We start from the raw sequence: 26006 nt of genomic DNA, 5'->3' as shown, positions 1-26006 counted from the left end.
GCTACATACACTTAAAACATTGCATCTGGTTCGTCCAATGTAAATGCTATGTCCTTAAATAAACAAAATTTGACATTTGACAATCAGCAAGAATTCTATGTCTCAAAGACCTGTTAGTCTGCCTTTAAAAGGTCCACCTCTTCTCCACTTATTAGCCTAAACTAGTAGCGGCCGTTTGAGCTCGTTAGCTGCATAAAGACATGTACATGTACACATCAAATACTTTTAGTTACAAACATTACATGATGAACAACCTTAGAAAACTACACAAATGCTTTTGATTTGATATCTTTAATTTAAGATTTTCCTCTCCTTAATCGACTAAACGCCTTTACTCACCTCTCACTGGTATTATGTCATATTGTAATAATCTATATTGCTCCTCTGTGTTTTGAAAGCATCTTCACGAGAGTCATACCGATCATTCCTACGCAGCCATCCAACACCGCTGAGGTTTTCTAACATGTTTTACACATAGTTGTTAAATGAAGATAAGTTTCTTATCTTAAGTTCGGGAGCAGGACCACGCCCCTTCCTGCGGCCACACTATTTAATCATCCACATCACATACACCTGTGTTCATGACGACGCCGTGCCCCTCCCTCCCACCCTCTTTGTAATTGTTCTAATTATTCAATTTGATCTCCTAGACGGGGGTATCGAGGAGCCTACAGCCCTCATTGCCAGAAGCCCCAAAACTGCATCCATTTCTGTACATTTGTGTTCATGTTTCTTGCACGCCAATAAACTCTTCACATGGAAGGGTCGTGGTCTTTGCTCGTGAACATACATAACATTGCACTTTGAACAACTTCATCCACATCATCCGTGATATTCATATTGTCATTTACAAAGCGCCATGTTGTGAGGATCAGAAGTCTTTCTCTGCTCCTCTAATCCTGTCATTTGCAGTAATCATGCCACATATTGGTTGTAATTACGGAGCATTATGTCATAAACCTCTGCACACATCTGCCCAAGAGCCCAGTTTATGGAATGCTACATGTCCCATAATGCATTACTTCATGTGGAGCAGAATGTATGAGACAAAGATGTTTCAGGCCTGAACTTTTCACTCTGTTCTGGCCACAGCTTATCGTTATGGATCGTGCGTCTGCCGAGAAGGTGATCGGCTGCAGACTTCCATCTCTGCAGGACCTGCACGTCTCCAGGGCTCTGGGACGAGCAGGTCGGATCACAGCTCTGCTCGTGTACAAGTCTCTCCATGGCCCAGCACCAACGTGCATCTCATGTTAGTGCCATATGAACCATCTCGGACTCTGAGGACCTCAGGGACCGGCCTCCTGCTGGTGCCAGAGTCAGGACTAAACATGGACCGGCCTCCTGCTGGTGCCAGAGTCAGGACTAAACATGGACCGGCCTCCTGCTGGTGCCAGAGTCAGGACTAAACATGGACCGGCCTCCTGCTGGTGCCAGAGTCAGGACTAAACATGGACCGGCCTCCTGCTGGTGCCAGAGTCAGGACTAAACATGGACCGGCCTCCTGCTGGTGCCAGAGTCAGGACTAAACATGGACCGGCCTCCTGCTGGTGCCAGAGTCAGGACTAAACATGGACCGGCCTCCTGCTGGTGCCAGAGTCAGGACTAAACATGGACCGGCCTCATGCTGGTGCCAGAGCCAGGACTAAACATGGACCGGCCTCCTGCTGGTGCCAGAGTCAGGACTAAACATGGACCGGCCTCCTGCTGGTGCCAGAGTCAGGACTAAACATGGACCGGCCTCCTGCTGGTGCCAGAGTCAGGACTAAACATGGACCGGCCTCCTGCTGGTGCCAGAGTCAGGACTAAACATGGACCGGCCTCCTGCTGGTGCCAGAGTCAGGACTAAACATGGGGAATCTGCGTTTCAGTTTTTATGCAGCTCAAATCTCCCTGAGGATGTGAGACAGGTTCTACTTTGACAATGTTCAAATCTAAGCTTAAAAACTGTTTTCTTTAGCTCTACATTTGACTGAAAGGATTTTCTTTGCACTCTTCTCTTTTATGTCTTAAATTGTTTGGTGATTTCTGTCATGTCTTTGTGATTTCGATTTCCTGTTGTGTGAAGCACTTTGAATTGCCTCGTGTATGAATTGTACTCCAAAATAATCTTGTCTTGCCTCGGCCTCCAAACATCACATCGGGATTCAAAATCTGATTTCCCCCGTGCAGCGATTGTTCCTGCACATAATTAGAGTAAACCAGACACCAGAACACAAAACTACAGAGTCTCAGCTGCACAAAGGCTCCAGCCGATTGTTTGTGCTCCAAAGGGTTCAGGAACAGCCTCAGTTTTAATTGGGGCTCCTTTTAGTCAGGCTTTTATGGAAAAATAGGCCCCTAAGCATAATTAAACTAGTAAGCTTTAGCAAATAGCGCTGGAGTTTAGATCATGACTCTCATTACTTGTAAACAAAACAACAGCCTTTTTTCTGTGCCGTGTCAACGCCAAAAAGACCGATTTCGTAACACCGCCCCGTCAACAAGAATTGGCAATCTCAAATATCAATGCGAGGCTGTCATCGTGATTATCGTACTGTACAAAACGTGTCCATGTTATGTCCCTGACTTCAAACGGGGCTCCACACGCACAGCTTAGCGGGCTCGCGCAGGCGCCGCATTCCTCCACTCGACCTCCGCACCATAAAAAGCCATCGGAGGAGCAGAGGTGCCGCCGGGTCGCGTGGCCTTTCCGACCTCCACGTGTCCGCGAAACACAAACACCGACACATAGCAGCGCGAGCGATGGATGCGAGCGATGGATGCGAGCGATGGATGTGAGCGACGCTGCGGTTCACAGAGGATGAACGGGTGAACGCCGGATAAAAGTGAGGTTAAATCAGCTCATGAAAAGAACATGGCTGCCATCTGTGAGCGCTGTCCATAAGACCCTGGTGTTATGTGGACTCAGGCTTTTGGGGTGGAACAGGGACAGGGTCAACTTGAAAAAATAAAACGTGCAAAGACCCCTCCGTGTTGAGCATGTAGTCGCTACGCACACGGCCTGGCGCTGGTTGAAACATTCTATCCCATTCGTTTCAAAGATGCAGCCAATGTTCATGGTCTGGTGAGCACATTTCTCCTCCAGTTCAAGTATCTCGGGGTCTTGTTCACGAGTGAGGGAAGGATGGAGCGTGAGATTGACAGTTGGATCGGTGCAGCAGCTGCAGTGATGCAGTCGCTGCATCGGACCGTTGTGGTGAAGAGGGAGCTGAGCCGAAAGACAAAACTTTACGGGTCAATCTACGTTCCTGCCCTCACCTATGGTCACGAGCTTTGGGTAATGACCGAAAGGACAAGATCGCGGATACAAACAGTCAAAATGAGTTTCCTCCGCCGGGTGGCTGTGCGCTCCCTAGAGATAGGGTGAGGAGCTCAGTCACATGAGAGGAGCTTGGAGTAGAGCCGCTGCTCCTCCAGCTGAGGTGGCTCGGGCATCTGTTCCGGATGCCTCCTGGGCGCCTCCCTCGGGAGGTGTTTCGGGCATGTCCCACTGGGAAGAGGCCCCGGGGAAGAACCAGGACGCGTTGGAGAGACTATGTCTCTCGACTGGCCTGGGAACGCCTCGGGAACCCCCCCGGAGGAGCTGGAGGAAGTGTCTGGGGAGAGGGAAGTCTGGGAGTCCCTGCTTAGACTGCTGCCCCCGCGACCCGGCCCCAGATAAGTGGAAAAAGATGAATGGATGAGTGCATTTCCACATCTCGATGTCCTCCCTGATCAGACGATGCTTCTTGTTGCTCTCTGTGCATCCAGTGGCGTTGTCCCAATAATTGTCTCTTTGCACAAATATTACATGACATTTTGAGCTCTTTTGACCCATAATCTCACTGGCCTCTGGTCGAAAAGTACTCGGGACAGTGATCTAAAAAGCCTCACAAGTGTCTGCGTGCGAGTGTCAGCATCACATCATTACATTATGTAAGTGCAGAGAGGCTCAGGGCTCAGGGTATTATCTGTGGAGAGAGAGAGGGGGGGAGGGAGGGAGGGAGGGAGAGAGAGAGGGAGGAGGGAAGAGAGGGGTGGAGGGGGGAGAGAGAGGAGAGAGGGTGACGAGAGGGATAGAATACGAGCTAAGGAGGGAGGGCGAGAAAGAAGACATTGGAGGGAGGGATGGAGTTTAGAGAAAGAGGGGGAGAAAGAAGAAAACTAGAGAGAATAAAATAAAGAGCTCGAGGAGAGGTGAGAGAGACTACAGAGAGTGAAAGAGAGGATGGGAGAGAGAGAAAACGGGAGGGAGAGATTAAGAGAGGAAAATAAAGAGAGGAGAGAGTAAAAAAGATGGATTGGAAAGAGGGAAGAGTGTAAAAGAGAGCTGTGGGGGGGTAGGGAGGCAGAGAGAGAGAGAGAGAAAGAGGAGCAAGGAAACGAGAGAGTGGAGGTAGACAGGTCGATGGGTGAAAGAGCGAGAGAAAGAGAAGGAAGGGAGCAGAGGAAGGCGAGAGGGGAGAGGAAGAGAGGTCCGAGAGGGAAATACAGCGAAAGAAAGGAGGAGTAAAAAGGAAAGAGAAGAGAGACACATGCGAGGGAGGGATGGTGGGACGGTGGGGGAAAGGGGAGAGGGAGGGAGAGAGACAGAGAGAGAGAGAGAGAGAGAGAGAGAGAGGGGGGGGGGAGGGGAAGCTGGTGGTTGAGACAGAAGTTAACACTGAGCTCATGCAAATCACAGCTGGAGCACGACAGGCCACAGGCTCTCTCTCTCCTCTCTCTCTCTCTCTCTCTCTCTCTCCTCTCTCTCTCTCTCTCTCTCTCTCTCTCCTCTCTCTCTCTCACTCACTCTCTCTCTCTCTCTCCTCTCTCTCTCTCTCTCTCTCTCTCGCTCCGTCCTCTCCACCCGTACGAGCGGCTCTCAGCGATCTGTCAACAAGTATCTGCCGAGAGGACGGGACGACAGTGGACCAAAGACGTTCGACCGGAGGACGCACGTTTCGCGGACGTTTCACTGACTTTCATTTTCTTTTTGCTCGTTTTGTTCTCTTTTATCTCTTTTGTCATTCATCTCACTGAATGCTTTTCTCATTCTTTCACCGTAAGTTACGTCTTGGAAAACTATAAGACCATTTTTTTTAACGCCAGGAAAACTAGGAATTGCGCGACAAAATGTAAAACTGCAAGGTTTATTTATTGTAACATTTATTGTATATAGCTTAGATATTTTTATATACATTCATTTATTTTGACCCAGGATATATAGATTTTTGTTTAGTTTATTATTCATCCATGTTTAACTTTTTCTACTTTTTTTCATAATTTTGCAGGCTATAGTTGGATGGATATAAAAAATCTTGTTCAAATATCCTTTATCAATTAAAAAAAAATATACATATATATTTGGATTCACTTTTTTTAAAATTTTCTTTTTATAAACATTGTTCTTTTTCCTCATCATAACCATCTTATCCTCTTCTATATATAATTTGTGTGCATCCAGTTTGTACATTTCAAGATTCAATTTAGATTTAATTTAGATTCAATTTACATTTAATTCAGATTCAATTTAGATCATCTATTGACAAACGTGGACGTCGGCTCTTCAGCTCGGACTCGCCATTGATTTGGACATAACCTATTTAACCAGTAACTCCAATTAATCCATAGTCGACCTCCCGCTCTGTATTTGAGCCGCCGCGGCCCACATTGGATTTCCCTTCCGCCTGTCCACGCGTTCACTGAGCTGGACCCGGGCGCTTCGGCGCTCGCCGGCGTGCGCGCGTGTTTGGACGATGGGCGGCGCGCGCTGGACGCTGCTGGTTCGACCCCGCGGCGGTCCGAGCCACGCGGGCCGGTGAAGGGATGGAGCCGGACGGCGGGCGGGCCAGGGGCACGTTCTTCGGCAAAGTGGACGTGCCGGACCACGTGCATTACGTCGTCGCCGCATTCGTCCTGGCCATCGGCGCGCTGGGCATCACCGGCAACGCGCTGGTCATGTTCGCCTTCTACAGGTGAGGAGGGGTACTGCGTTATTCAGCGGGTTAAAGGAGACGTACCGTGCTCTTTTTTTCCCCCGGGTACTTTGTTTTGAAGTATAACGTGAGTAGATTACTATGTGGCTGCAAATGGCTTGTAGTAATGGAAGCAGGAGCGTTGACTTCCTGTTCCAAACCGCAGAACTCATAAGCCCCGCCTCTTCACTGCGACGTTTAACTGTAACAAGCAGCAGGTTGTCATTTATGTGATTTTGTTTTTGAAAAGTGGCATTTTATAGCTCTACATGTGTCACTCAGAGTCGTCGTTTTTCAGATGATCACAACCGAGTACAGGTTTAGGGCGGGGACAGGGGGTAGGTGAAAACAGGTCTTTTCTGTGCACTTTCTGAGCCTCAGTTACAGGACAAAACAGGATTAACTCAAACTAGTGATGAGGAAACTGTGTCAAAAGCTCATTCAAGTTACCTCAGTCCCTTTTGAAATAAATGCTCACTTTTGAATCGTTATATACAAAAAAATACTGCTGTTCTTGTACTTTTTGCAACGCTGACATCATTTCCCTGTGACTAGTGAAGGTTTTAAAATCGTATAATAATATCATAACTTGAAATAGCTTGAAATAAGATAAGATAAGCCTTTATTTGTCCCACAATGGGGAAATTCTAGTGTTGCATCACAAAATAGGCACAGAAGTAAACAACAAAGAACAGATAACTTATTAAAACAAATGAAAAAACACTCATATATTCTTAATAAAAAGTAAAAAAAACAAAACAAAAAACATTACTATTTACAGCCGTTATATGGACGGAGAACATTGCACCAATATTAATAACTGCGTTTCAATCACCTTCTGGCATTTTCTGAATTTATTCCATTTTGTTCACTTATCGCTCAAGGTCAAGGAAAAGGTCAACTATAAAACGACAGCTATAACACTCTTATTCACAGTCGAATGGACCATTCTGAGACGAAATGTCTCCTGAACCTCTTTTACTTTTAATTCAAACCCAACAAAAGCTCCGTCTGATGTTCAAACCTCCTTCACATTCACTGAAGTAAACCACGGCAGGACGTGAAATCAGATGTTCCTCTGCGGAGCTTGTTTCCGCTTAAAATCAGAGTAAATGAGACAAGAATCCAAACGTTCAGAGCTTCACCAAGAGTCCAGACTGTAGTTTGTGCTCCAGAAGGTTCCGGGCTTCAGCTTGAAGTGGGAAGGTTCAATTTCGGAAGATTATTGTTTCATAGATGAGCACTTTTGTGACAAGTATATTTCTTCATTTCTGTTCTAGAATTTGATTGTGTTTAAATTTCAGATGGAGGGCAGTGAGATTTATTAGATACAACCAAATGTTTTATCCACAAATGATGAACCTTATGTGTTTGTTTTAGATTCGCTTGAAAGAAAAAGTCATATTCATCTTTTTAAATCCTTTTAACTGGAACACTCTGAACAATAGCACCACTTTTTGAAGCTATTGTGATCCACTGAATGGCATGAAACTTATTAACTTAGCATTTTTGTGAGGGATTTAAAATGTCCAAAATATAAAATAATGATCTGTGGATGTCAGAGTTTAGAGTCTAAACTTTAGACTATAATCATAAAGCATAACGAGCATATTATGTCTTCTTTAAATCTGATACTACTTTATGATTTGTTGTAAGGCGTGTCTGGCTCGCTGATATTTTTCTATTACAGGAAGAATGTCTGACAATGAATTTCTGTACTTTTCACAGAGATCTTATTTGTTTTAAAGGTTGTTTAAAATGATAAAACCTCAAATTGTCTTTAACAGATTTGACGCTCATCTTATTATACTTTAAGAAGGCCAAATGTTCAAAATTATCCAAATGACAGCAGTTAGGGTTCAAATATGTTCTTATATATTCCCATTATCTATGACATTTACAGCAGAGTGCTTAAATACATAAATCGTCCTGAATCATTTGCTCTGCTCTGATTGGTTGATGTGATTATAAATTACATAATTCGTGAAGTTAAAACTTGAAAAGCACAAATATCATCAGACATGCAGCATATACAATAGTATCAGCCACAGGCTCAGGACTTCAGTTCAGATCCATCAGGAAGTGACATCTGACCTCAGGGAAGCAGAGCACTGATCCGAGCAAGTGAAGCGGCGCCATGGAAACCAGCCTCCAATTCCAAACCAACAGCAGCGAAGGCCCCTACACAGAGAACATGGCCCCTACACAGAGAACATGGCCCCTACACAGAGAACATGGCCCCTACACAGAGAACATGGCCCCTACACAGAGAACATGGCCCCTACACAGAGGACATGGCCCCTACACAGAGAACATGGCCCCTACACAGAGAACATGGCCCCTACACAGAGGACATGGCCCCTACACAGAGAACATGGCCCCTACACAGAGGACATGGCCCCTACACAGAGAACATGGCCCCTACACAGAGAACATGGCCCCTACACAGAGGACATGGCCCCTACACAGAGAACAAGGCCCCTACACAGAGAACATGGCCCCTACACAGAGGACATGGCCCCTACACAGAGAACATGGCCCCTACACAGAGGACATGGCCCCTACACAGAGAACATGGCCCCTACACAGAGGACATGGCCCCTACACAGAGGACATGGCCCCTACACAGAGAACATGGCCCCTACACAGAGAACATGGCCCCTACACAGAGAACATGGCCCCTACACAGAGGACATGGCCCCTACACAGAGAACATGGCCCCTACACAGAGGACATGAAATATATTTAATATTTTTGTTTAAATTTGGTGCAATGTTATGAGTATAACTGAACAAAATAATGAATTACCCCAATGTACTGCCTCAGCCCCCCACCTGGGGCCTGTAAGTGTAATATGTATATAGTATATAAGTATATAGTATATAGTATATAGTATATAGTATATAGTATATAGTATAGTATAGTATAAGTACACTCACACTGCAGCTCTAATTGCAGCACATGTAACGTGAAAAGTGTCGATGTGACGGGGCGAAAATGTGTCAGCGGTGAAGAGTACAGTGAGGTCGTAACCCCTCGACCAGCCGCTAATGCTAATGCTAACACACAACTGGGTCAGAGAGAGAAGGGTAGAGAGAGGGAGAGAGGGAGAGAGAGACAGAGAGAGGGAGAGAGAGAGAGAGAGAGAGACAGAGACAGAGAGAGGGAGAGAGAGAGAGAGAGAGAGAGAGAGAGAGACAGGGGGATTGAGGAAGTCTTTTGTCCTCCATCTGGACTTCAGATTAAAGTGATTGGCACGTCTTTATTTTCTCATTTCTAAATGGGTTGTGATGTATGAGCGGCAGAGGTCACACGGGACAGACACAAAGGTCACAGTAAACACATATTTCATCAGTGTCGACTGTAGTTGGGTCGTACAAGTACAAATGTTAGGTGTCTGTACTTTACTTCAGTACATTTTACAGTGGAGACTTTCTTTTTTTCCCCAGTATGTTCGTGGTGACATTCTGCGTAAAGGTTTTGAGTTCAAGTCCTGGCTTTGAGCAAATATATAATGAGAAATATGCATAAAATATCTAGAAACATTGAGAAATTGAATGAAATCAGGACAATTTCAATCAAGATCACCACATTTCACTCTTTACTCGCTCTCAAAAATCACCACAAAATACTTTTACTTTTGATTCTAAAGGTAACATTTCACTTCTACTGTGACTTTTTTTTTTTTACTGCTCCTGAATTGTAATTTGTAAACATGAAACTGCATTAAAAGAGACGTATTATGCAAAACTGACTCTTTTCACCAACTTTTCCCCTTCTCATTACCATTTAAAGTTATATTTGGATGAATTTATGAACGTTTTAGTCATTTTTATTCCCCTACAATCAAGACACTATTACTGTAAAACACTATTATCCATGGTAATAATATATATAACAGACAAAAGCTGCATACGTGTTCATTTCAACAGACCAAAGCTGTAAGTTGTATATGTGGGATGCTTCCAAAGCGGTCTGGAGATGACAAATTATGGCCGTAGCCTCCAAAAAAAAAGAAACAAAGGGAGAAAAAGCGAAATTATCTGCAAGAAAAATTGTATTGTTGGAGGAAAACCATGCCAAAGAGGCGTGTCCTAAAATGCAACAAGAAATTAAAAAGGCAAGAAGAGAAATGAATAATCTGACTTCACGCGACGAACAGAGAGTGGATCAAAATAAAGTCTGAATAAAATAATTATGATTTACAGAGTTATTTCTAATGAATTGGAAAGAGTGAAGAGTTCATTCTATTCACAAAGTTCACGTTTGAGCAACACTTCGTACGAAGAACAAAGCCCGGAATGTCAAAGATAAATCCAGCTCGTTATTTTTAAAGAAACAGGAGATAATTGGAGACGGTGTTAAAAATATCTTACGCTGTCGGTGATTCATTTTTGGCGCATTGGAGCGTTTGAAAGCCTTCTACGTCCATGCTGCCCAATCGTCTCAAATACTACAGGTTTATTGTCAATTATCACTATTATTTTTTCTTATTTTACGGATATTTTGTCCAACGTCTTTCAAAATTTTCAACAAAGAACTTTATTTTTAAACTTCTTTTGAAAACCTGACAGAAGCATTAAAGCATTTAGACGTTATGTGGTAAACGTTTCACATACAAATAGTTTAAAGTCCCTCTGCGAAACTTTCTAGCAAAGATAAAAACAATTTTTAAGATTAAAATTACTTATTTGTAACTTTTTTATGGCACTAAAAACTAAACCTCTTCACAAAACCTCCACACGAGCGTCTTCCTGCTTGTTTCCATTAAATATTGGCCTTTTATACATAATTCCACCGCATGTCGAACATCGATCACCACGAATATGAAAACTAGGACGTTCTATTTCCATGGAATTATTAATCTCCAGAAAGTTACACAATGTCACTTTAATTGTGTTCAATACAAACAGCAGAACACGATGACTTGGGTAAGACACTTGTGAACGAGACGTAATACATTAAAGCGCCCCCTACAGGTCGGACGACTCGTTGAACTGAAACGCAGATGAAATAAATATATTTTGAAATTGGCTAAAAATTATAAAAATGTTATCACTGAAAAGGAAATTTTTTAGGTTTATAATTTCACTTCCTGTTTGTAATTGATGACATCACAGTAGGAAATTACCCAGCAAACACTGGGGCAAAAATGCATCTAATGTCCCAATTTTTTTTTATTTGACAAATAAAAATATATGAGAGCGACTTTGTTGAATTAATGTTTAGAAAGTCAAAAAAAGTTGTTTCGTTGTGTAAATTCTGCATAAACTTTGACTGGAACGAGTGTCCCTGCTGTGATGTCACTTCCTGTCATTTCCCACAGATTTTTCAACGTTTTCTCCACAAATACCTGCTCGATCGGTGTAAAACTATTCTTTCTATGTACAACAGGTACAAACACACCAAATAAAGTCAAAATTATAACATCACAAAAACCCGTCATAGGCACTTTAAAGTCCTGCTGACGGTACTTTGTTCAACCAAAGAATTTCAGCAATTCTTAAACGTTCACTTTATTTGCAATATACATGTGTCGTCATCGTTTAACCTTCTGTTTCAGCAACAAGAAGCTGCGTAACTTGCCCAACTACTTCATCATGAACCTGGCCGTCAGTGACTTCCTCATGGCCTTCACGCAGACGCCCATCTTCTTCATCAACAGCCTCAACAGGAACTGGGTCTTTGGAGAAACGGGTACGACGCTGTCTTTCTGTTCACGGTGTCTTCACATGCGCGGCGTTCAGGCTTTTCTAAACTTCTCTGGCGTTGGTCGGTGCGGAAAAGGTTTTGAAGGTAGTCTCGTCCGAGCAGTGTTTTTGAAATCAAGATGTTTCGACCGCCATCCAGAAGTCATTTTCAATCTGGTGGTACCGGCTTGAATAGACTTTATACAGCACTGAGTCAACACTCTTGCCTCCATTTACAGTGCCCATTTTTTCGCGATGGCACGTTCTAACCACCGTCGTAGCCACAGTGACGTACCCGATTAGAATTTGATTGGCGCGATCTCTAATTCGACCAAGGTTTTTGAGGTAACACAGCGCTTGTAGAAAAATGTTCAGTTGTGGTCATCTGGACTCAGTTTCAGATGCATCGCTCACAGCTTTCGTATTTTCCTTCCCAATGCTTGTCGGCAGGTTGCAAGCTGTACGCGTTCTGCGGAGCCCTCTTCGGCATCACGTCCATGGTCAACCTGCTGGCCATCTCCATCGACCGGTACCTGGTGATCACCCGGCCCATGCGCTCGGTCAACTGGAGCTCCAAGAGACGCACCGCCGTGGCCATCGCGCTGGTGTGGCTCTACTCGCTCGCCTGGAGCCTGGCCCCGCTGCTGGGATGGAGTCAGTGCCACGCTCGTTTCGCTCGATCATACGACACACCGTAGGCCGCACGCACTCGTCCTTTAGCCGTGGTTCAGCGCCGATCAGGGTGGACTCGCTGTCGCCCTGGTTTGGTTCTGGATTGAGCTCACGTTTAGTCCTGATGTAGACTCGATTTAGTGCTGTTCTTGTCCTGGTTTAGTCACGATCTATTCCAGGTTTAGTTGAATGTTTGGTCCCAGTTTGGATCCAGTTTTATTGTGGAGTGTGGACGCACCCGTAGACTTTGTTCCTGTTCTAATCCTGGTTTATAAATACGCAAACAAAAAAGGCAAAAAAAAAGTATAGTTGCTAAAGACAAATGTATTGTACTTAGACTAGGAGGAGAAGACAATTAAACTATATAAATAAATTAATGTAATAATAATAATATTAATAGTAATGATACAAATAATAATAACTCAAAAAGATGATTTAATACTTTTTAGTTGCTTCACAAAACAATAACAAAACAGACATTAAATTAAAATCTATTGAAATAAACTATGCATGAAAACAACAGTAAATCATCATCAATCAATCAACCCACATCAACAAAATCAATTCAAACACTAAAAGCAGTTTTGTCTTGAACCATGGGGAGTTGAGCGCGGTCCTGGAGTTGATGAGGTAGAGCGGGGCCCACTGAGCACTATGGTCCTGCCCGGGGCCCATTTAACCACGATGGGCCGGATTTCTGTTGAGTAGTGCATTTTTCGAGTTGTTTGTGGATATTGGATATGAATAATACAATTGTGGTGCAGTTTTTTTGGTCCAGCTCCCAGACAAAGGCCCTTCGAAAAACCTGGCCCCATAGAAAATATAACTGAACAGTCCTAAAGTAGAGAGTCCCAAGCTATAAACGCTATAAAGTGTGCAAATATGTTCAGGCTCAACGTCACAGTTCAGTGCTTCACCTTGAACAGGAAGTGCTTCTCTTTCCTTCATGGGACGTATTCATACACTCGCAGGCTATTTGTGTCCGACACGGGACAGATGTACAGTACGTCGCTCTGATTGGTCACTCGCTGGACCTGCAGGGGGCGGATCTCCAGATTCACTTCGTCTAGAGAAGGTGAAAACGTTTCCCCTTGTTTGTCCCTCAGGCTCGTACATCCCAGAGGGCCTGATGACCTCCTGCACCTGGGACTATGTGACCTACAGCGTGTCCAACCGCAGCTACACCATGATGCTCTGCTGCTTCGTCTTCTTCATCCCCCTCACCATCATCTTCTACTGCTACCTCCACATGTTCTGGGCCATACGCAAGACCACCAGGTACATTACCCCAATATGTAAAAAAACACATACAAAGCAAAACTGATGTCATTTTTAGAGCACTGTATTTAGCTTCTGCTGGGACAGAGAGAGGGGGGCAAGGGGCATACACTGAATGCACGCGCTTACAGCTGTTATGGTGGCACCAGGACTGACACTGGGGAGATGGAGCAGCTTCCTGCCTCTTTGTGCTGCTCACAAGCTGAAAAACAGAGACAAATCGATGACATGAGTCCATAGAGATGATACTAAGCCTAAACCATCTGTTTGACTTTAGTTGTTAAAAGCATCGCATATACACTTATGAAACATACTGCTCACAATATTTCAATTGTATTAAGAGCCACATGAAACATCCGGGTGTCTTAACAAAGGTTTGAGGCTTTAGCGTTGTTGTCTGGACTCTGGAGACCATCAGATGTGTCTTTGGAGGCTTAGCACTGACCCTTAGCAGGAAAAATGTCAATGGGACGAATACTTCCTGTGACCATGTGATTACTGCAAAGTGAAGTGCTCTGTTTGTCTTCAGGGAGGTGGAGCGCTTGGGCACTCAAGTGAGGAAGTCCACTCTGATCAAGCAGAAGTCCATCCGCAGCGAGTGGAAGTTGGCAAAGATCGCCTTCGTGGTCATCGTGGTTTATGTCCTCTCTTGGTCTCCATACGCCTGTGTCACCATGATCTCCTGGGCCGGGTCAGTAAAGCCACTCTGCATCAGGATGAAAAGTGTTTGCAGGCGATCGATTTCACTTTTCTAGTAGTAGATCCTTCTTCAGAAAAGCTACATGGTGCAGCTTTAGCTTTAACTTAAAGATTGTAGGAGTTTCTTCTTTAAATATCCAAAATCTCTCCAACAATTCTGTCTTTAGAGAAGTCAAAATGTTAACACCATTATCGAGAAACAAGTTACAAATACTGTTTTGTATATATTGGTGTGTAGTTTAACACGATGAGTGCGATCTCATTGTTGGGAGGTACTTATTTATTGTATAAATCAATGAATATTGTATTCATTGCAAGAGTGGGGGTGGGAGTTACAGTATATTATTAAAACACATATTTAATTGTTCAAATAGGTATAAAATTGTCATATAAAAGTCAATGACTGACATTCAGCGTTTTTTTTTGGAACATTCCCAATATTCCCATGGGTCGGTTTGTTAGCTTAGCAAGCCTGGCAAACAGCTACATGTAAGTCAGCCCTAAGTCATGTGCACACAATCTTCAAAGAAATGCACTGGAATAAAGCAGTTTAAAGTAGACATTTCAACCTTGAACAAACATACATTATTCAAAAACTGTATTTCTGTCACAAAGATGTTCATATTTACCTTATTCCGCCACTTTTTACCGACGGATTGGAACTCCCACTTCCGGTAGAGTGGAGAACGAGGGAAAAGTCTAAAATATGACGAAAAGCAGATCGATTTGAGTAAATGTTCAATGCTCACGTGAACAACAAGCAGTGGCGGCTGGTGGTACAAATTATAGGGGGGCTATTTGACATGACCGTGTTTTTGTTTTTTTTAAATGTCCAAAATAGAAATTTTTAACATTGACTGTATGGATACATATTTTAAATACACATTTACAACTGAATTAATTAAGTAAACACACTTTATTTCCACTTTTGTTAATGATAAGTTAGAAGTTAAGCGATACTTAATGCTTAGCGTTAGCCTTATGCAAGCAATAAACTAAAAAAAACAGCGTGTATGTTGTCATGGTAACGGAGCACGGGGTTTGACAGACACATGTCTTGGATTGATACAAAATCAGCCGCTTTCAACACAAATAAAGCAGCAAACAGTTGAGCAGCTCATTCTGAGTCGTTTTGGACGTACCTTTTGTCACAGACTCTGTAGATGCAGTTTTAAGACGTAAACACGGAAAACACGGCGCGTGTGGCACTTCCGCGTAGGCGCGCGCACATGCCTCAGTCTCTAGCGTAAAAAGCGTAGCTCCATGGCGTAACTACTACGTTCAAAAGGAGCTTTCTGGAGCGCCCCAAAGTCGCTATTTTCCTATGGAGAAAACCATAGTGACGTAGTCACTTTTGATTGTGATTTGATTGGCTAAAAATCCCCATTGTTTTTCTATGAGGCTCTGGGGCGCTATTCAAACCGCCCCACGGCTACGTAGAAAAGTGACGCAGGCTGCGCCAGGCAGCAGAGCACGCGGCGCGCAAACAAAGTATACATCTATATCTATTTATAGATATATATATGGATATATATTATTATTTTACACATTTACACTAATAAGAATGTAGATATTTTTGAATGAATTATATTGTTTTTAGACACAAAAGAAATTGACATAGTTGGCAGATGGACAGGGGGGCGGCGCCCCAGCGCCCTTAATGGACCAGCCGCTGCTGCCAACAAGTCAACAGAAAATGGCACTGCAGACCGTAGAGCTTATCTTATACAACCAGAAAGAGGATTACCACAGATGGCGGTGCAACTTCTGGAACATACAAGCGCTTCCTCCAGCGCCTCCCACAGGTCAGACGTGAACCTGACATTGCGGAACATAACAACTTGATCATTATATAGGTCTAAAGGGCATAACACAAACCTACACACAGAAGGTTGCATTTACGTTATATCACGATTGCACATTTGTCGTAAACTGTAATATTGATCTAAAACCGCTTGATAATAGAAACAGATCCATTGACTTTGAGTTCAAACCTGCAGAACTGATCGCAGCGTTTCCCCGTAGCAAACAGCTGGTTCTCATCAACTTGTTTTCCATCGTCTCTGTGACATTTTTGAGCCGTGAGCGTTTGACCCGGAGTGTGACTTTGCCATCAACAGGTCGACGAACACGGACCTACTCTGAGCACTCAAAAGCCTCGAATGTAGGACAGCGCGGGATTACCCAAACGCGCAAGAATCACTCAAAAAAAAAAAAAAAAATCCAAAGTTGGCTTACGACGAGGGACCGATGTCGCGATGTGGTTCAAAGCTCACGCCACAATACATTAGGCTAATGACAATAGCTGCGCGAGGACCTTACGCCTCGCCGTGACGTAATCGGAACGAGCCTGACGGAGGCAGGACTCGGAAAGCGCGGCGAAGCACTTCCTGGAGCGAAGGGCGCCACCTCATGACATCATCAGGTGTCGCGTCTCATCAATCAGCTGGCGGACCGTTCGTCTCCATCGCAGCGTGCGGATTAAGACCTTTAACAGCTCGAGGGAGCAGCCGGCTCTCGTCGGACATGATACTGATTACTGCTCGGCTGCCCGCGCTCTAACGCTGGTGCATCGTGGGTAGTGGGAGGATAACAGGAAGCCGACTCGCCATTGTGTCTATTTGAAGTGTTTGACAGTTACGTGCCACAGCAAGCGGGGATGTACCACAAACAAAGAGGTCGGAACGAGGGGGAGAAACAGACGAAAAGGTTGATCGAGAACATTTACTCGAGTAACTTTATTAAAAAAAAAACACTTCTTGGAGTAGTTTTGGGACTGTCTACTGGGGTCGCAGTAGTAGTCGACAAAAGAAACTCTTGGTGTGGCAAAAGCTATCAAAACTATGAAGTATCTCCGTGTATCTGACACAAAAGAATACAACTGCACTGGAGCTCATGCAAAAACGGCTACGCTTACAGAAAGTACCATGTATTGTATATTAGATACTCTAAATAAGTTGGGGATCAATAAAGTCGCTCTCTCTCTATCCAAACACATCAAAATCTTCATCTAAGTCTTTTCCATGCAAAGCCTTTTAACCTAAATAAAATAATCCTTCAGACATTTAGTTGATTGATCGGTTGAGAACAGTATTGGTTATAAAATACTTTGAAGAAGCAATTCCTTTACATTCCACTCACTTTTGGACCCCCTGAGAATGCCTTAATCGACCAAACGATGGAAGCATTACAGGCTTATCGCATACTTTTACTTTTACTTCAGTAAAATGGTTTGCGCATCATTCAATGGTTTGTCCTTCCACCTGCATTGACTTCAAATTATATATCGGACCGTTTTCCCAGATACTTTTTACTTGAGTAATGTAATTTTGAAGAAACTGCACTCTTACTTGAGAACAATGTTTGCCCATTCTGCTCGCGCACAACTAGCAAGAAAAACATCTGAAAAACACGGCGTAAAAAGTCGTTAGCAGCTTCGAAGAAACGAGATGAGGTCAGATGCCTCAAGACTGCAGTTTGACTTATTGTGTGTGTGTTTTAGGTACGCGAACATCCTGACGCCGTACTCCAAAGCCGTGCCGGCCATCATCGCCAAGGCCTCCACCATCTACAACCCCTTCATCTACGCCATCATCCACCAGAAGTACAGGTGAACGCAGCGCCACACGCAGGCGGCAAGCGGAATCCCATCAGGGCTGAGATGCTTCACGTGTGCAGAGTACTTTGCATGAGTTGTATGTGCGGGTCACTGAAGAATGCGAGTCTGGTTTGCTTTGGAGCGGATCGGTGCGGTGCAAAAGTGTCTGTGTACTGTCTGAAGTGAGCCGTGTAGCCGCTTTAGCTTCTATCAGCCGCTTTCAGTTTGAAATCAGGTTAGAATAATGTTTAATGTCTCGGAAATGATCCACTGGAGACGGACGACATAGCTGCAGAAGTCAATACACTGCATATTCCCGGGAAATAAAAAGCAGGTCCAGTGCGTTCAAAAGAGAGGTTTAAAAACGCAAAGTGAAGTCCAAGAAAAAGAAAGCTCTTTTCTGTTTGTGCAGCACATTTATTTACAAGAAGGATCCATTTTGATCAAGTAATCTCTCAAATACAACGCTTTCTTAAAGTGGCAGCATCAGACCTCTCAAGACACAAACTCCTTTAACATCCTGTTGTAACATACATGCATGTTATACTAGAGACATTTTGTACAATGACCGATGTTCGATATGATATAGATGAGAGTGAATATTATCTTGATTAGAGGAAATATATTGATTTGTATATCATAAATAGCTAATGCAAAGTAGTGTTGAGGCAAGCAAGCTGCCATGTGATTATGAATGTGACTTTTTGTTTCAATTCCCTCCGCCAACACCAAATCTGGATGAGAGAACGCCCGCTCTATCGACAGCAATGTGTGTTTCTAAATGCGTACACGAGTTAAGTTCTTAAACATGAGATGCCAAAGCAAAAGTCCTCAAGAGTATGTTTAAATGCCAACGACAATACAAACAATGCGGAATATGCGTCCAAAAAATAGCTGAGCTCCTTTTATTTTCTTTTTTTTTAACAAACAGCAACAAAAACTTTCATAAAACAAACTGAGCTATGTAAAGAAGAAGAATATATATATATACATACACACACTCACAACAAGAATAAGAATAAGAATAAGAATAAGAATAAGAATAAGAATAAGAATAAGAATAAGAAGAAGAAGAAGAAGAAGAAGAAGAAGAAGAAGAAGAAGAAGAAGAAGAAGAAGAAGAAGAAGAAGAAGAAGAAGAAGAAGAAGAACATAATAATAATAATACAGGGCAGGGCTGGGCAGGACCATAGGGATTTCAGAATAAAGAATAAGATCAGATAATGATGGAGCGTCCAATGGAAAAACGGGTCAATGCATCTCATGGAAGTATGAGCCCCATTTTGTCCATTGTTTATTGAATTTGTCCATTTTCAAGCTGAGCCCGGCGGTTATTTTCCCCCTGGTGCGTACGTCAGTTATGATGTCCGTCCAGTTCTTGCTCCATAGACATCCATCCATTATGGGCCAGGCTCCTTTTCAAAACCAAAAGATGCTCTTGAATCCGTAATCACTTATTGGCCGCTTGTCCCTCCAGGATGACGCTGGCGGAGAAGGTCCCGTGCCTGCGCTGTCTGGCTCCGGGGGCCCGTAAAGACTGCACCTCGTCCTCCATCAGCGAGACGTCGATGAGAGACTCCATCATCAGCCGCCAGTCCACGGCCTCGCGCTCGCACTGCATCTCCGTCTCCAACGATGTGGTGCGTCCTCCCCCGGCTCTCGACACTCACGATCGGACGGGTTTTATGAAGACGAGAGTTTGTGTATGAAGACGAGAGTTTGTGTACGAAGACGAGAGTTTGTGTATGAAGACGAGAGTTTGTGTACGAAGACGAGAGTTTGTGTATGAAGACGAGAGTTTGTGCATGAAGATGAGAGTTTGTGTGTGAGGACGAGAGTTTGTGCACGAAGACGAGAGTTTGTATATGAAGACGAGAGTTTGTGCATGAAGACGAGAGTTTGTGTACGAAGACGAGAGTTTGTGTATGAAGACGAGAGTTTGTGTATGAAGACGAGAGTTTGTGTATGAAGACGAGAGTTTGTGCATGAAGATGAGAGTTTGTGTGTGAGGACGAGAGTTTGTGCACGAAGACGAGAGTTTGTATATGAAGACGAGAGTTTGTGCATGAAGACGAGAGTTTGTATATGAAGATGAGAGTTTGTGTATGAAGACGAGAGTTTGTGTATGAAGATGAGAGTTTGTATATGAAGACGAGAGTTTGTGTATGAAGATGAGAGTTTGTGCATGAAGACGAAAGTTTGTGCATGAAGACGAGAGTTTGTGTACGAAGACGAGAGTTTGTATATGAAGACGAGAGTTTGTGTATGAAGACGAGAGTTTGTGCATGAAGACGAGAGTTTGTATATGAAGACGAGAGTTTGTGTATGAGGACGAGAGTTTGTGTATGAAGACGAGAGTTTGTGCATGAAGACGAGAGTTTGTGTACGAAGACGAGAGTTTGTGCATGAAGACGAGAGTTTGTGCACGAAGACGAGAGTTTGTGCATGAAGACGAGAGTTTGTGTACGAAGACGAGAGTTTGTGTATGAAGACGAGAGTTTGTGTACGAAGACGAGAGTTTGTGTATGAAGACGAGAGTTTGTGTACGAAGACGAGAGTTTGTCCTAGTTATGGTCGAATAATAATCTTCTTATTTTAGAATCATTAGCGTCACAGCATGATCGCAATTTTGTGTAGTTTTTCAAGGTTTTTGGGGGGAAATGAGGTATTGTGATAACTTGAACTCAATCAACATGTCCACTGCGCAATTCTTTCCATCTGCCACGAAAGATTTCTGATCGTGGGGAAAATCTTGACTCAAAACCGTTACTCGCTAAAAAAGCCGGAACACCGTCGCGCTAACGAGATAGTCGCAGACGCAGACGCAGCAGAGTTTGGAGTGTGAAACGTGACAACAACAAAGCAGCAAACATGTGGCCCCATCACCACAGTGTTCTGATTATGCATGCATGTTTGAGTAATCCTGTTTTGCTCAGAAAATGTCCGTTTTCACCTTGCCTCTATCTCTGCTCCAGACTTACTCGCCAACCTTTTTGTGTATGAGCGATAAAGGATACTTTAACGCTCACACACAAAAAGGTTGGCGGTTTTTCAAGCATGACCTAAGACCTGATTGACAGGTCTTAGGTCAGTAATACAGCGTATATACAGCTTATATTGATACAGGAACAAACTGAAAATAATGATCTTTATTACTCAAAAGCTGTGTTTCCTGATGTTTAGTAAATGTTATGTCCTGCACACGTTTGTAATCCTGTTTGCAGGCGCTGCGCGATGTGGAGATCGACCCCGTGTACCGACAGACAGCGCCGTCCTCCAGAAGTGCGTCTCTGTACGGCAAAAGCCCCAGCCAAAGCTCCAGCCACAGGTCCAGCCAAAGCTCCAGCCACAGGTCCAGCCACAGGTCCAGCCACAGGTCCAGCCACAAGTCCAGCCACAAGTCCAGCCACAAGTCCAGCCACAAGTCCAGCCACAAGTCCTCCAAGAAACCACTGCTGCGCAAGAGCACCAAGAACCACGCTCACGACACGGAGAAGGTAAGGAGTATGTGACAAGGCTTTCCACACGCTGAAGTTTAAAGATGTATAAGAAACCAAACTGAAGAACTGACAAAAGGTCCCTATGCGCAACACAGCCAATCAGAAGCAAAGTACCACTACCACAAGACTAACACTACTTCAATACTAGTTTTTCAACGCTTATACCAATGAGTTTTGTGTTGAAATGCAGTGAAACGCCTCTGCTTTCACCTCAGAGGCTCATTCGTGATCTTCACTCCGCCCCAGCTTGAACTGATCCCATGATATACTGATCTGCGCATACAAACAGAAAATATAATAGTATAGTATAGAGTATATATATTTTAAAAAATGTATTCCAGCATTTCTCCATCCACCTGTCAATCGCGGACCAAAGGCTTTATCAGACAGGACAGGTGTAGCATGACATGGGGAGAGAGGGGTCTAGACGCCTTGGCAAGCGCTGACAGCCCCGTATGGGACACCGCGAGGCAACAGCCACACATGTGCAAGCCCTTACCCACTGTGCCACCGGCGAGCACACCAGGCCTCAGTTTAAAAAGGTCCATTTGGTTTTCCAAGCGATTTGTCCGCTCGATGCTCTTTTAAACAAACCTTGGCGTGTTCCTTTCCTTAGAAGGAAAGTCGTGTGATGCATTCGAAACACGTGGAGGTCGTAGAAAACGCCTCTCTGGTTTGTTTAAAAGAATGTCTCTGTGATAAACTGACCAGACCCGGCCCCGCTCTGCTCCTGAGAGCTGACGCCACGGAGGTTTGACACGGGGGGTTTGGCCGTACTTACAAACAGCATTTTCTCAACATAAAAAAACACTTTATGACCTAGGATAAGTACTGTAATAAGTGCTACAGGGTGCTCCGTTCCCGGACCAGCAGGTTCAGGAAAAGCTTCCTCCCTGCAGAGGTCATCCTGCTGAACTCTCTACCTCAATGTCCCCCCCCCACACACACACACACACACAGACATGCACATACAGAGACTGTAGACTGCCACACACACACAAGCCACTGAACCTTGCACTGAACTGTATATTATGTGTATTCTTCTTCATCTCTTCTTACTCATCATCTGCACCTCCCTCTACTGCTGCCAGTCCTCCTGTCAGTTTCTACTTTCACTGCTCATACCCCATACTGCCACCTACTGTATATTCTGTATTTATTCACTGATTCACTTTACATACTATGCACTTTTAACTGCTGTTTTGCACTTCTGGTTGATGCTAACTGCATTTCGTTGTCTTAGTACCTGTACTCTGTGCAATGACAATAAAGTTGAATCTAATCTAATCTAATCTAAAAAAATGTATACCATTTTTTACTATGATCCATAATGATTGATATTCTATTTCCTCCAGTCACTTTAACAACATCATTTGTCACAATTAGCAAAGTGAAACACGTTCAATAAGGAGAGGGCGAGTCATTTTTTATATATTTTTTAAGCCTTTTTGACAGCTCTGACAGATGATGCAGTGTATAATCCCGTCTGTCACGCGACTCTGACGGTTTTACAGATACAGCAAATCGAATCAGGCGATGGACAAATCCAGAAGGCCTGAGGCGGGATCATAAATGGAATAAACGCCTGAACTATTACAACAAAGGAACTGAAAGGAAGTGACATTGAGGGAAGATTTATAGACAAATAAAATCACTAAAGGCCGGATGCAAACACTGGCAAAAATACAATACTCTTAGCCACTATTTGAGCTAGTTTAGCCTAATATTTTACGGTTGAATAAATGTGCACTGTGTTACTGTTCTGGCGGACCTTCTGTCTCCATGGAGATGTTAGTGCTTTAGCTGGAATGTTTCACAATGTAATATCAATAAGTATCTTACCAGGCCAAGTCATAGTTCAGATCTGTGGAGAGGTGAAGAATGCGCGTTTAGCGAAGGACAACACCTGTGATTGAATAAATGCCAGATGGATACGTTTAATGCCACACTGCGGGATATTCCAAAGCAATGATATCTAGAATCCACATGGAGACAAGCAGGTCACCAACGCCCCGCCTATAGACTGTATACGCGAGCAGACAGGAAGCCCCGTTAGCTGCCGAGTTACAAACAGGAAGTGACCACGTGAGCGAATCGGCTCAGGTGTTTTCATTTTGCTATTGTCTTTGTAATTGTCTATGAATAACCGGCCAATCAGACGCCTTCTGTTGCCAAGGTCTGCTACAGCAACAGGTTTGATTGACAGATTGTGCGGCTCGTGACTGGCCCCTGGTGGACACTGACTCCGGTTCAGGATCCCGCGAACTTAGAAAGCGTTTGAAAATCGCTGCGCTCGGTTGCCGTGGGTTCCCGTGGGTTCCCGGAGCTGCAAAGGGAAGGAATCTGCAAGACGGAGCATTTTTGCCGGACACCGCGGCAGCCCCGTCCAGTGTTTAAGGTCTCTAGACGAGCGTTGAGCAGGAAGGGGCAAGCACCTTCTACAAGCTTTGCTCCTCTGCGGTCGCCGCGGAAACGCACTGTGATGACCAAATATGGACTTCGGCTACAAAATTAGCTGTTGAATTGGCTCGGCGTCCCTTTTTCCACTTCTACATACAGTCCACGCCCTTTGACCCCATGAGAACCGTTACATGTGCACCTTTAAAGAAATGTTGTAACACGTTGTAACTACACCTTAATTACCGGTAGCCTTTTTAAAGCATGAGCAAAGACTTATCTCTTAATGAACAGTTTATGAAGAATGATTCATGCTTCGTAACTACTTTATTAAGGTGAGACATTATAAGGCAAAAGAACAAAATGTTCCATGTTTTGTTGTTGGTCAGTTTGCTCTCTGATATATCCGCTTTCACTTGGAAACAACTACATTGTCCAGACTTCCCCTAAAACTTGTATTATTTCATTTAATCCACTCACGTCTTTACATGGGACACTGTGACTTCGAAGGTCGTTTTCTCCCACAGAGACATAAAGATCAGGCTTTAAAGTAGCACCAAACTTTATGATATTGTACTTAACGAGACGGAACAGTTTGTACAGAAGGGTTGGTTTGTATCTGTTTCAAAGCTGTTTTAAAAAGTGGTGAAATTAGGATTTTTAAACCAATTTTCTGTCCAATCTAGATTACTCAAATAATAAATATTGTAACTCTCTTTTTTTGTATCTAGTATGTTCACAAAATTAAAGAAAATCAACCCAGGTTTTATTCCTTTTCAGCTTTAGTCCTAAATATGTGAAATGTAGACTTTTTTTTAACACATAAATGCATTATTAATATAAGAAAACATGAGTTTAAATTATAATACATTGTTCTAACATTTATCTAACTAAACTACAGTACAGAAGAAAGTTTCAAATGTTTTTCTTATTTTAATTACTACGCCATAATTCTCTATTCACGCTTTATTAAGACTATTAACAGTTTTTAGCCATTTCTTTCTGCAGTTTCTTTTCTCTGTTTTGACATTTCTCAGTTCGACAGTTGTGACAGTCGCAGTATAATCCGATCTCGCCTCTGATATCATGTCTGTGCGTCTCTTCTCAGCACCCGTCGGCCCTGAGCGGCTCCCCCAGCAGCCGCGACCTGATCTCCAGCTCCCTCTCCATCGCCGCGCTCCCCCTGGTGCTCACCCAGCGGCGCAGCCACAGCCTCACCGACCTCTTTGGCGCCGCCGGGGGGCCGGACGGTCGCGGGGGTCGGGGCAGGCCGTTCGGCAGCCGCTCCGTAGACTGCGGCGGGGGAGGCGCGCCTGACCGGCCCGACGCCGCCAGGAGCATCCCGCGCATAGTCGTGATAAGCCCGACTTCGGAGAGCAGCCTCGTGCATCAGGACCACGGAGAGCGACAGGACGGGGAAGAGGAGAGCACCGCGGAGGAGGAGGAGGAGAACGTCTTTGTCCCGCTGAACTTCTCATCGGACGTGTTCTCCTGACCCGGGGTTTTAGTCGTTTTTTGTCCACACTGTGAAAAAGACGAGGAGACGACCGGTGCTAAGAACGCTAAGAACGACTTTATATTCAGCGGTGGAGAGTAACGGTGCTAAAGTAGAAGTCACCTAAAATACATCAGACATACCATCCCAACGGATCAAATTGTCGGATCTAAGTATTCCTTTTTCACGGTGGGTTCGTGCGAAGCGTTCGTGGGGTTTAACGTCACCGGCCCGAGAAACATGGAAAGTCAAGGGCGCGACAATGGCAATCGCAACCGGGAGGACATTGTGTGTTTGCATGTGATAAAACCTACGGACAACCTATGGGGAATGTACAAAAGCAGATCAAAACAAGTGTCCGTTGTTTCCATGTTATTCTGTCAGTTTTTATGTGTGTTTTTTTCCCGCTATAAATGATGTGTTTCAACGTGACTAGAATTTAGTGTTGGTGCATAGGTCCAGCAACTGACCACACCCATTTATTGAAATTAAAATGGACCAATGAATCAGGATCAAATGTAATCCGATTAAATGCAATCTGATTTCCCGCAGACAGGCCCTCTACAGGAAGAACGAGGGTTTGCGTTTAAATACACATATTCTGCATTATTTGAAGTACCTTTACATTCTTATCTCATGTTTTAGAACTGAAACAAAACAAACGACTTCATGTCATTTGTTTTCCTTGCCAGAAATGGACCTTTGGCTCCATCTACTGGCTGCAGAGGGAATTACATA

The 26006-nt window shown here is 44.0% G+C and overlaps 1 protein-coding gene across 1 annotated transcript; it reads left to right on the top strand.

The window, feature by feature from the left end:
- Window positions 1-5717: 5717 nt before the first annotated feature.
- LOC140346834 (melanopsin-A-like) lies at window positions 5718-25268 on the top strand. Its single transcript, XM_072433048.1, has 9 exons — window positions 5718-5939; window positions 11503-11636; window positions 12080-12283; window positions 13408-13579; window positions 14109-14270; window positions 17781-17888; window positions 19354-19516; window positions 21101-21373; window positions 24882-25268. Exons 1-9 carry the CDS (start codon window positions 5791-5793, stop codon window positions 25266-25268), a joined length of 1752 nt encoding a protein of 583 aa, XP_072289149.1. The 5' UTR covers window positions 5718-5790.
- The last annotated feature ends 738 nt before the right edge of the window (window positions 25269-26006 follow it).

Source organism: Eucyclogobius newberryi, unplaced genomic scaffold (assembly GCF_026437365.1).
Source record: "Eucyclogobius newberryi isolate DKJ021-1_F unplaced genomic scaffold, fEucNew1.0.hap1 SCAF_6, whole genome shotgun sequence".
Taxonomy (NCBI): Eukaryota; Metazoa; Chordata; class Actinopteri; order Gobiiformes; family Gobiidae; genus Eucyclogobius; species Eucyclogobius newberryi.
Note: the sequence above shows the minus strand (reverse complement) of the source record. Positions and strands in the feature narration are given on the sequence as shown.

Bases quoted from the DNA above. Each gene is read 5' to 3' on its own strand.
- LOC140346834 (XM_072433048.1), top strand. From the start codon at position 5,791: ATGGAGCCGGACGGCGGGCGGGCCAGGGGCACGTTCTTCGGCAAAGTG. The intron at 12,284-13,407 runs GTCAGTGCCACG...TTTGTCCCTCAG, and splicing joins GGCCCCGCTGCTGGGATGGA to GCTCGTACATCCCAGAGGGC. The intron at 14,271-17,780 runs GTCAGTAAAGCC...TGTGTGTTTTAG, and splicing joins ACCATGATCTCCTGGGCCGG to GTACGCGAACATCCTGACGC.